The sequence below is a fragment of the Arachis ipaensis genome, chromosome B04, assembly GCF_000816755.2.
Source record: "Arachis ipaensis cultivar K30076 chromosome B04, Araip1.1, whole genome shotgun sequence".
In the NCBI taxonomy this organism is placed as follows: domain Eukaryota; kingdom Viridiplantae; phylum Streptophyta; class Magnoliopsida; order Fabales; family Fabaceae; genus Arachis; species Arachis ipaensis.
The window spans coordinates 124,624,756-124,637,375 of record NC_029788.2 but is presented as its reverse complement, the minus strand read 5'-3'; the positions used below and the strand labels follow the sequence as shown (position 1 = coordinate 124,637,375).

The following is a 12,620-nucleotide window of genomic DNA, read 5'->3' as shown; positions in this document are numbered from 1 at the left end:
TTAAAATGATTGTAATTGAAGTATTCAAAGCAATTAAGTGTTACAGCAAGAATGTTAAGAATGTTCTTTATCTAAATAGGGCCGCAAGATTATGTTTTTTTTCTTAAATGGAAGCAACAAAGAACCGATTTATGTTAAGCCAAAATGAATGCCCTTCTTTAATCCCTTAGATTAGATGTTCCTTCGTTGGAAAGCAGCTAATGCTTATTTAGACGTCAATATCTTTTTGGTGCATTTTTTCTTTATTTAGAAAACTGCAGTGTTATGGTTTAGAAGCTTTAAGTTATCCATTTCAGGTTAATAATGTTATGGCAGAGGCTTCCAAACCGGTGCCAAGAAGAGAAGCATCACACTGACAATTTAGATGTTCTAATATAAAAACGAGCTAATGTTTGATGAAAATTTTGGACAAGAAATAAGAACATTTACATTGTATCAATGGCTAACACTAGCCAAGATTCTGATTTTGTGTGACCATTATAGGTCAGGCCTTTTTCTTTAATCAGAATATAGGTATATGAGAATTTCTCTCCATTTTTTTTAACAATTGAGATAACAATTGAGAAAGTAAAATGTGATCTTTCACCATTAATTTTATAAGTGGGACTAAGAATAAATATAAGAGAGGGAGCAATAAAGAGTTAGAGATCACACTTTATATTGTCAATTTTTTTTAGGTTAAATTACACAGTTAGTCCCTACACTTTCAGTGAAATTGCAAATTGGTCCCTACAGTTTAAAAGTTTGTAATTGGGTCCCTGAAGTAAATTAAATTTTATAATTGGTCCCCACTAACGTTTAGCGTGAATAGAGACGTTAAATATTGTTATTTTACTAGAATGCCCTTATCTCTCATAACGTTCTAAAGAGTCAGAGTGAAAGAGAAGATAACGATCTCTCACAGCGTTCCTCCAGTATCTGTGTCCCTTTGTTAGGGTTGAAGGTTTTTTTCGAGCTGTGATGGACTCAACCCAATTGTCCGAAGGAAGCTCAACATCTAGGAGTATGAACAAGAGAAGACATCGATGCTTCTGTGGGGAAGAGATGGTGGTGCTCTCGTCGTCCTCTATGAATAGCCCAGGTAGGAGATTTGTTGCTTGTTGTAAATTACCAAAGTGTAATTTTTTTTTTAGTGGATTGATAGAGAGGAAGAGGTGATGGGAAAGGGGAGAAGGACTCACTGCTTTTGTGGAGATCTGCTGACATTCCGAACCTCCAGTACTGTGATGAACCCAAATAGAAGATTTATATCGTGTCCCAGTAGAAGATGCAAGTTTTTTGAATGGATTGATGAAGAAGACATGGCTGGGGCTCAATCTCAATGCACCCAACACAGAAATCAAACGGAGGGATGCTCAAAACATGGTGGAGATTTTGTAAGGTTGGATGAATCTATGAATGCTGCACTACTAAAGGCACAAGAAAGAAAGATAGATAGATTAAATATAGAGATAGGACGCATGGAAGCAAGTGTAGGAAGATTGCATTCTGATTTTACATTGCTCCAACAACAAATTGGCAGAGTGGAGAGTGACATGAAGAAGCAGAAACAATTGCAGAAGATGATATTGAGTTGTGTGTTGGTTGTAATATTTGCAGTGTATTGGTTTAACTAAGTTTGATGAGATAGGAGAAAAAGTGTATCTGCAGTGTATTTGAATAGTGTTTAGTGCTGAATGTAATCATCTTTTTTTTATCAATGACAAGTGATTTTGAAAAATTATTTGTATTCATTTGATCCCATAGCAGAAAGCTCTAGTAGACATAATATAGAGTAAAGTAGTTAACATTCATATTAATTAATAGTCAAAGTGGTCCCTCCAAAACAGCTAGCCACATGCCCAATATAACAAAAGCAACAAAACAAAACAAAAGTGGTTCATAAACCACTGACAGTACATGGACATAGGATATAATAAACTTTACATCCACAGCCAAAAAACTAATACCACTAAGTCCTAATTACTTAAAAAAGCTAATCTGCTGTGAGGTCTACGGTTTCAGTTGGTCCAGATTTTGCCTTTCTCACACCTATCTTAAGTCTTCCACTGCGCCTCACACAAAATTTTTTTGTCTTAGGCAGTGGTGGAGCTGTGGACCTTGTTGGAGCTGGTGCAGGTTGTAGTGGATCTGCTGGAAGAGGCACTGGTGGAGCTGTGGAATTTCTTGGGTCTGGTGGAGGTAGTGGTGGAGCTGGTGCAGTCATTGGTGGAGTTGGTGCAGTCACTGGTGGAGGCAGTGGTGGATCTAGTGCAGTCACTAGTGGAGCAGTTGTAGCTGATGTAGGTGGTGCAGGTGCAGGCTGAGAAACAGCAGCAGCAGGAGTAGCAGATCTAGATTTTCCAGGTCTGGATCCTCCTCTGCCACATCCCCTTCCCCTTCCTCTTTGGCTAACAGTAGCAGATCTAGTAGTGGAAGTTTCAGCAGTAGTAGGAGCAGGGGCACTACCATGAGGAGCAAGTGCAGGAGCACTACCTTGAGGAGCAACAGTTTCAGATCTAGGGTTGTTTTCTGAAGACAAGAACACACATGCTTAGTGAAAGAGTACAAAACTACCAAACTATGAGGAAGCCAAGATATAAAGGCAGATACCTGTTATGTCTGGATTGGGACAATGTCTCCTATTGTGTCCATATTGGCCACAGTTGCTGCAGGTAACTGATGTTCCACTCCTTCTTAGTTTTGTTTGTGATCTATCCTCATCGTGCTCTCTAATTCTTACTCTCCTAGGTCTTCCAGGCTTGACTCTGAAAATTGGAGGTCTAATTGTCTCAAGTTCGACCTTTGGCCACATATTTTCACCATTAATTGGATTGAGTGTTGTCCCATAGCATGCCAGATATGCTGCTGGTGTGTAATAGTTACTGCAGTAGTCCTCAGGGTTGTCTCCTTTCATGAATATTGCAGAACAAGCATGCATACAAGGCATGCCAGCCAGCCCCCAGAACCTACAACTACATGAACCGGCTAGCAAATCTACAACAAACCTCTCTTGAATCATCCTATTTTTATGTGAAACCTCATACTTTAAATCCCCAGCCCACCTAGGTTGCCATTCCATAGACCTTCTACATATGATGTCTAACCTCTTTCTAGGCTTAGGCAGTATTTTTCCCATGAACTTAGCTCCCTTTTTCTTCTTCTCAGCAAACCTCCCCATCCAATAACATCTAATCCACTCAAACATGGTCAAAATGGGCTTGTCGCGAGCTTCCAGAATTCGTCCATTAAAAGCCTTAGATATGTTGTTCATTAGCATATCACTCTTGACATATGGAGTGAAGTGAGATTTAGTCCATACCTTAGGATCCAGGGCTGCCAACTTGTCATAACACTCTTTATTTACCTCTTTCAAACGATCCATCTTTCTATTCCACTCCTCAACATAAGTTGCTTTAGCAGTAGAAAGTATCAAGTCCCTTAAAACTGTTCCCCCACCAAAAGCCTTCTTACAGTTGGCATAGAGATGTTGAAGGCAAAATCGATGCTCCACTCCCGGAAGCATTTCATGAAATACTTGAAGCAGCCCCTGCCAAGTGATCAATGGTCAGCTGAAGTAAGATTGAAATTCACAGAAAATTATAAAAATGAGTTCATAGAAAACTAAAATTAATATCTTGCCTTTTGCTGGTCTGACGTAAAGACCCATTTCTTATTTGTGAAGTCTCCAATGTCCTGAAGTAGCAACTCCAAGAACCAGACCCATGAATTCTTAGTCTCTGCCTCTATTGCTGCAACTGCTAGGGGAAAATAGTTATCATTAGGATCTCTGCCCACAGCAACCAACAATTGTTGTCCATGATCACCCTTCAGATGGCAACCATCAAGTCCAATAATAGGCCTACAAGCAGCTAGGAATCCTTTCTTCACAGCATCGAGACACATGTACATTCGTACAAACCTTGGTAGGATTGTTGGACAGGGTCTATCCAACTTCAGCTTCAATGTCGATCCTGGGTTTGCTCTTAAGACCTCTGCACAGTAGTCTCTGATCCTCCCATATTGCTGCACTGCCTTCCCATGCACCACTTCCCTTGCCTTTCTTCTTACCCAATAAGCTTTCCACACAGATATATTTACCATGTATTTTTCTTGAATTGTTTGAATTACAGTCCCCAGCTTCATATCTTCTCCTCTACTTATGTTATTAGTAATTTTTTTAGCAATCCAATTGCTGGACGCAAGACGGCCACTGTAGTTCCTCCCACAAGTGTGCTTACTCTTCAATGTCTTCAGCCTAACACAGCCAGATTTTCCTACTTTACTTGCAAATGTCATCCATGGACACTCTCCGCCTAAACCATTGCATTTGACTCTGCATCTAACCTGATCGTTCTTGACATATCTAATGTCCCTCCCATTCAACAATGCATGTTCCTTAATAGCCTCCTTAAACTCAGCAATAGATTTGAACTCAGTCCCCAGCCGAAACTCATAACCAACACTCATGCCAGCTTCATTATATCTAGGATACTTCTTTCTTCTTACGGGCTCATCAGAATCTCCATCATAGCTGTCCAATGACTCTGTATCATAACCCGAAGAAATATCTCCAACATCAATTTCTGCTCCATCTTCAGTCACCCCTCCTCTGTTATTTTCAACACCAACTTCCACATCAACATTATTATCATCTGTTCCTAATGAGCCACTGTTACCTCCGAAGGCATTTGGATGTTGACCTTGTTGATTTTCTTCTTCAACATTAAAGCCAAAATGATCCTCATGATCACCATCGTCAGCACTGTCATCAAATCTGTTATCTTCACTTGAAGACTCTGATTGACTTACCACTTTTACTTCAACTAAATCATTAGCACTGTACTCACCATCAGAGGGTATATAGTCCTCATCATTTTAGGTTATCTCAACCCCATTTCCTTGTCTACATCCACTAACCGCATACACATGGCAGTGTTTAATCTCTTGTTCCACTACATACTTACCCATTCTCATTGCATCTCCATCAGACTTCAACTCCCTAAGACCATCCTTCAATGCAACTCCAGGTTCGTTTCACCAGATTTTAGCATTGCCTGTGTATCCAACTTCTTTCAATGCTGCAACAATTTCTTGTAACGACCACTCATCTAACTCAAACTGCAACCCTTCCACTACCATCTCACCAAGGTATTCTTTCCCTCCTTTCCTGCTAACCATCTGACCATCATGATAGAGATCAAGGGTAAATACAGAATCTCCCATCACTACAAAAAAAAAACAAAAAAATAGATTCATCAGAGAAACCCTAACTACATTAGATACTCTAACCTCCACTGAAAAAAAAAAAACAAATCAAACCATAACATTCAACTCACAACTGTGAAGGGACTTGGGGTTATGAACTCTTACCTGATTTAGTGTTGCTCTCTTGCACACTTCACTCTTCAGCTGCCAACAATGTCAAGCATAAAGCAACTCCACACAGTCCGAACCACACTCGACGATCAATTCCAACGATGGAAGGGAAGCATGAGCAGAGACAAATTCTACTGGAGATGAAGCGTAACGATAATGAAGGGTCTCAGTGGGGTTTTGGTCATTACAAAAATTTGGAACTAAGAAATAACGAGTCCTTTCTCAGTCCAGCTTCTGCATGTGCAACTCACATGCTTAAGGGCGAATATGCTGTCGAATATTCCGTTAAGTCAAGCGGAGTTTGAACGGTAGGGACCCAATTACAAATTTTAATTTACTTCAGGGACCAAATTACAAACTTTTAAATTGTAGAGACCAATTTGTAATTTCACTGAAAGTGTAGAGACTAACTGTGTAATTTAACCTTTTTTTTTAATAATTGAGAGGATCCATTCCCAAATCTTACACCCTAACGTCTTTACAGTAAAAGTTTTATCAGATTTCATAAGGCCTTCCAAATGGGTTGTGCCAATCTACATCTCTTTCGGGATTTTGACTTTCGCTCAGTTGTGTTATTGACTTATTGTGAAAAGTTTGACTAAGGCTTTTGCCATAAAAGAGAATTTTTTGGAGTGCTAAGAAAAATAATTTAACCATAGCAATTAGATAAAATATGAAGTCACATGATTAAATATTAAAAATTGAAAAAAAAATACTCTAAGGCGAGAAAATTTGTAAAATAATAAAATAAAAGATTAATCACTATTGAATTTAGTCACAAAAAAAAATTACTATTAAATTTATAATTTCTATCACATGTGAATTTTGCTATTTTAATTCAAGAGAAATTAAAATCCCATTTCCTCACTTTATCCACTTCTTTATTTTAGAGAAATTTAATAAAAAAATTATAAAATACTTCCAACTGCTGAGGAAATAATATAACTAATTTTTAAAATTTTTATTTGGGTTTTAACTTAATCATTGTTTACACATTTTTATATTAGAAAATGGCAAGTGCTTAAAGCTTTCTTTAAATTATAGGTAATTTTCTTTTTAATCAAAATTCATTCTTTGTAACCAACCAAGTAATGCATTTGTAGCTTAATTGTACAAATTAAGTCAAGTAAATAGTTTTGAGCAATTAAAACAAATATTTTAAACACTATATAATAATAATAATAATAATAATAATAATAATTAAGAATTAAGTTTCAGTTATTATACATAAGTAAAAGAGGTTATGGTTGTTGTTGTGAATGAAGTAGTTGCTCATGCGTGTGTAGATGAAGGTAATGATAATTACTTGATCACTGAAAATGGGTTGGAGAAAAACCAAAAAAAAAAAAAAGGCAAAAATAAAAACAACACAGCTGAGCTAGATTTTTATGGTAGTAAGGTGATGCACGCATAAGGAAGACACCGTCAGTGGCATCGGCACTTCGCCGGAGAAAATGATCGTCTGCGTCGCCGTCGTCGGTCACCAGGTTAGCTTATCTAACTCTGCCGTTTCCCTCATCGCCGATCTCATCATTTACTCAATTTATTTGTTTTTGTTCTCTCAAATTCTCAAAAAAAAAAAAACCCTTTTGTGTGAATGCAGAACAATCCGCTATACATACAGAGTTTCACGGAAGCAGATGATGCTCTCAAGCTGCACCACATTGTTCATTGCTCCCTCGACGTTGTTGATGAGCGAGGTGCGTTTATTTGTCCCATCATGCTCTTTTTCGAACCCTTAAATTCCGATCAAATTTCTCGTGTTTTCTTATTTTTAGCTGGAGTTCAAACTCTGGATTTTCGGTTTCTTTATCCTTTTTTTAGGGATTTGGGACTTCTTTTTATTTATCTGCAGTTGCAAGTTTTAAACTTTGATGCAAATGGTTCTTATTATTTTGGGACCCTTCGGCTTGGATAAAATTTCAACTTTTGCTTTCTTAGCTGAGGTGTTCTTACTAGATTTGGGATTTTCATTTGTTTCCTGTATAGTGTTTGCCTTTGATCCAAATGCTGGAGCTTTTTGGACTCTCCAATAGTGAAAGTTTAATATCGGATGGATTTTATATATTTATCTGTTCGATGTTGCTGTATCTCTGAATCTCTCATTGAACATGTTTACTTGGCAGTGAATAATCCCAAGAAATCTGGACCTTTGCTGAATGAGACGTTTCTGGGCTTGCTATATCCTATTGAAAATTTCAAAGTGTGAGTGCATTTGTAGATTGTTAGGTGTGTTCTGTATGATTTTCTTTAGTCCAACATATAAATTTGATGAATCTTACATGTTTGTTTCGTGATGTTTTGCAGGTATGGATATCTGACTAATACAAAGGTGAAGTTTATCTTGGTTACGACAGATCTGGATGTGAAAGATGCAGATGTTAGAAATGTGAGTATGACAGCATTGATGGTTACAATTTCTCGTCTTTTTAGAACAAAGTATTTAATTTGTGAGTAATTCTTTAAGCAATGATGTTAAGATATACTGAAGTCAACATTGATCAGTGGTAAAAGTGCTACCTTGAGTGGTAAAAGTCAACATTTCTCGTCTTGTTTGGCATATCACGGTTAAAATGGTGGATGCTATGAGAATTAGACAGCGTAGTAATCCTTATCTCATGATTGGATTAGTAGCCCAGGCAAGCAGTAAGAGAAATTTGAAGAGAGATCATGTTTGTGATATGAATTGGAGGGAATCAAGTACAATAGAAAGGGAGGGCAGGGAGAGAGAAGTGCTGAGGAAGGATTGGGTGAGGTTTGGCAATGGAGATTTTAGCCACTTGAAGTGCTTCTCTGTCTTTTTCTTTTTATTATTTACTATGTTACAGGTTTTCATCTTCCCTACAACCCCTTCAAAGCAGTGCTAACAAGAAATATCCATAGTGAACTGATTAAACCCTGGTATCTAGGTGCTAGAGGTTCAAGTAAAAGATTGTGTATACTGTATAGTCACTTCTGGAGCTGGTAGGTGTATGACAAGATCTGAAATAGATTTAACAGAGGTCTGAGCACTACAGCATGCCAGCATCTCAATCTCTCCCAAGGGCCTAGTCCCAATTCCCAAGCTCCTTCCCCGTTACATATGATATCTGCCCTCTAAACAGAATCACACTGTTTATTCCTTCTGTCCATCAGCTCATCACTACTCCCTATTTCCCTCATTTAGTAACTTATGGGAGTTAGTTCCAGAATAAACGAATCTGACCCGTGGGTTCCTATCTATCATGAATCAATAATGGCGTAGTTATATTTTCTAGTTCTGGTATCTGTTCTCTATCAGTTTTTAACTGAAATGCTCCATAGTCAGGTCCCTGTTAACTTACTATACAGGAAAATTAGGTTGAGTTTTGTGAGCAACACTGGTACATATCATGTATATGCCAATCCATGTCTTAGGGTGAGAGACTAGCATGCTATGATATAGCGTATTTTTTTGTTGATTGCATTTGCATACCTGTAATACACTCCATATCATAGGGGTTTTCCTTGTTAAGAACACAGTGATTCCTAAGCTCTTTTGCTAATGGTGTGTTTGTCGTTTTCTTGCTTTTTTTATGTTGTTCTTTTTGTGTAACATATATTGTCTTTGTCCTTTTTTGGTTCTAGTTATTTCTTTCTGATGAAAAAATTAAGAAAGCTTGATTCATGTGTTTTTATTGTTTACACATGACGATATTGTGATGGATTCATGGACATATTTGATAAGATAATAACATTTAGACACAATTTTTTACAGAAAAGATATAAGTGTCCTTTCTTATCATGATAAGGAGAAAGGTTTGTAAGAAACATGAATTCTTGGATTTAACCACTTCTTTCCTTCTTTGATATCACTCTGGATATGAGTATGACCCTTGTATGAAGAATTATACTGTTTAATGTTATTTGTTCATGGCAACGTCTGGTGGCTTGTTCTGTGCAGTTTTTCAGGAGGTTCCATGCTGCTTATGTAGATGCAGTGTCAAACCCATTTCATGTGCCAGGTAAAAAGATAACCTCCAGAACTTTCGCAGAAAGAGTCTCAACAATTGTTAAGTCATTTGGTTTGACTTCAGCTGTGTGATGAACATTTCTACAACTGGTTTCGTCCATTTCATCGTTGACATCTGGCACGAAGCTGCTTCTGTTATCTTTGTCAGTTTTGGCCATTATAATTTTAGTGTTTATTAGGAATTGAATCTTATTTTGGCAAACTTCATTCATGTTCAATGTATAATGTTCAATATGAATTGTTGCTTTTGTCTATCATTTTGCTATCTGCTATCTGCACATCTCAGATTTGAAAATTTATTGATCTATTGATTCTATTCTGAAGTCAATCTGTTAGAGAGTGAGTTATGACGTATCGATAACATATTCTTGTGCGTTCTGAAAGCTGCAGATTGAATAATTGAAATAGCCACTTAAAATATGACCAACCCAAAATTCATACAAGAGGATTAATTCCCCTGGTTTGAAGATCTCATTAATCAAAGATCAAATAGCATTGAAAATTATAAGTTGAGGATACCAACTAGAAGAGTTGAATACCATCCATTAGATGATGATGATATGATAAAATACCAATTCAATTCAACTATACTAGAGATTTGAGAAATGAATGAGAAATTGTATATTCAGGTTCATTTTAGTACATAATCATCTTTATATAGCCGATGTAACTAACTGAAACTAACTGTGATTAACTAATTGCATTATCTAACTAATTATGTTGATTAACTATCATAACTTATATTTTAATAAACCACACTCGAACTGCCTCAATCAGGTTACCTGTTTGGTGCAAGTGCAACCAAGTGTCTTCCGCTACTAAGGGAAAATGACTATTTTTTTGGTCCACAGTATCCTATGTCAAAGACTAATCTATCGCAAATCTGAATTCCACTTAAGGATCTGTCATTGGACAAGCGAGTTGTATTGAAGAGTATCTCCAAAATACAAGATTAGTATTTCAGCCTATAACCATTGGTGCACATTTTAGTGTTGATGACACTTATGATTTCTCCACGACCCTTTTTCTTCTTGAATATTCTATAAGAATCAAACATCAAAATATGAAAATCTCTCAAATAGCTTAGCTAGTTGAGCTTGTAATGTTATGTCTAATGATATAACTTAGCTCCATAAGAAGTATTCACCAAAAATTTCAATATATATTGCGTGTGGGTGTGAGAGAGACAGATTGATCAGAAGAGATTTATCATCTCTTAACTAAGTGTGGAGACTTTGATTTTCACTTTTGGGTAAGCTGTCTCATTCATCAACGAGCTGCCCACAAATTAGTTTTATTTTTATTTTTTGAGTTTATTATTGGAATATTCACCGTTAAATATTGTGATTAACTTTTTGTTATGTCTCATGGTATTCTCAATTCGACAAGCTCAGAATTAATCTATCGCAAATCGGCTAGGAGATTATCCTAGAAAATTCAAAAAAAAAAAAACGGTAATTAATTACTATATTTAACGGTAAATATTCCAGTAGCATATTCAAAAAAGTAAAAAATAGAACTGTTTATAATTGATATTAAATGGTCTTATAAAGAGGCAGTATGATGAGCATTAATAATTAGTATTTAGTACTATAAAGTGTATATGTAGGTGGGCCATTTTCATACAAAATAATAACACAATCTAGACTAAATTCATTGCACTCATTCGAGACATTACTATCTGAGTTAAAGTGCATTATCCACATTGTCGATCATCCATCATTCCCCGCCGGTGTTGACTATGACATAATATATTATTTGCTGCTATTCTATTCACAAAAAAAAAATGTTAATTTCATTTTCAAAAGATTATTTAATTAATTTAATTTTTTAACTACAATTATAAATTTTTTTAGTGTCTAAACATGGAAAAAAAAACAAAGCAAATTCTATCCTATATCCAAGCGGATGATTTGCTAAAGATTAACACAAGGCTCAGACCAAATAACATGATTAGAGTTACTCTTGGCACCATGTCTAGTCATTCAATGCGCAGCTCTATTGGCTTCTCAGGACGCCCACTCAACGTGAACAAGTCAAGGACAAGATAAAAGTTCCTGAATCTTGTGAACCAAATCTGTTACTTAAGATGAATAGATCATGCATGATGAGCAGAATGTCAAAGCAATTTGTTTCACATATCCCAAGCTAAAATCAGGACCCCTCCAAACAGTAAATAATTCACATCTGATAATAGATAAGAGGAGAATGCTTTTAGAGCAATCCAAGATCCAATCTCCCTTAAAATTTCTAATAATACACCCAAATCTCGCTAAATTTAAATCTACATATAAGTTTGCATCACAATTAATTTTAACACTGTTACCACAATTTTAGAGAGACTTAAAAACATTGTTTCGATTCTTGTAAAACAATTAAAACAATTACATTGGAGAAAAAACATTGTTTGAAGTTTATTTTACTATATTGCTACCATGCCAAATTAATCTTCTAATTAAATTTGGTGTTGCTTCAAAGCAATCAAAACAACACTTTTGTTTGAGTTGCATATCACGCATCCGCATCACTTTTTACTTCAAAAGAAAAAATGTGTTGTTTTAAAAAGCTTGGATGAACTCAATTAATCAATGCCAAATTGCCAATGTATAATGCCAAGTACGTAACCACTCTTAGCTTCATTTTTTTTTTCTATCTGTTGTGATCCCTGGTGATAAGTGGTAACCATGGTTCTTTCTTTATCAAGGAATAAGATGGGTTTGTCACTCTCATACATTTTTAATCTAATTTTAGACTAAATTAGCTATTTATTCTCTCAAACATTTATTATACACATCAATTTATATATGTTAGGTAAAATTTCTTCTCTTTTTATTTTCTGCCTTTATATCCACCTTTTCCTATCCATCACAGAAATGAACATAGAATTAATTAAAGAGAAAGTTTTGCGTTTTTTTGGAATTATTGCCATTCAGTGATCTGCGTGAAGGGAAAGAAAATTATATATAATTTAGTGTAATGATAAAGAAAAATGTGAATGTTAATATGTTATGTTGTTCTTTGAACTCCAGTACAGTAACGTGTGTCAAGAAAAATATGGGCGATTCAATTAGGGATCATAATGGGACAAGTAGGAACGAATTTTTATTCTATCTAATTATGTTCTACTTTACAATAATTCATATCTGCGAGTAGTACGTAAAAAGTTGAATTTTAACTCACCTTTGCACGTATCCGTTTTGTTCTATTCGTCTTTATAATTATTAAAATTCAACAAATAAAATAAAATTTTAAAATTTATATATAGATTAAA

The 12,620-nt window shown here is 35.8% G+C and overlaps 1 protein-coding gene across 1 annotated transcript; it reads left to right on the top strand.

Annotated features, from left to right (window-relative positions):
• LOC107635211 (trafficking protein particle complex subunit 2-like protein) lies at positions 6,693-9,672 on the top strand. The gene is made up of 5 exons (XM_016338613.2): positions 6,693-6,845; positions 6,962-7,058; positions 7,485-7,563; positions 7,666-7,747; positions 9,281-9,672. Exons 1-5 carry the CDS (start codon positions 6,813-6,815, stop codon positions 9,419-9,421), a joined length of 432 nt encoding a protein of 143 aa, XP_016194099.1. The 5' UTR covers positions 6,693-6,812; the 3' UTR covers positions 9,422-9,672.

What these genes read in the sequence shown, in the direction of transcription:
- LOC107635211 (XM_016338613.2), top strand. Translation starts at nt 6,813, where the DNA reads ATGATCGTCTGCGTCGCCGTCGTCGGTCACCAG. An exon ending in CGACGTTGTTGATGAGCGAG is followed by an intron (nt 7,059 to 7,484) that starts GTGCGTTTATTT and finishes TTTACTTGGCAG; the next exon opens with TGAATAATCCCAAGAAATCT. An exon ending in CCTATTGAAAATTTCAAAGT is followed by an intron (nt 7,564 to 7,665) that starts GTGAGTGCATTT and finishes GATGTTTTGCAG; the next exon opens with GTATGGATATCTGACTAATA.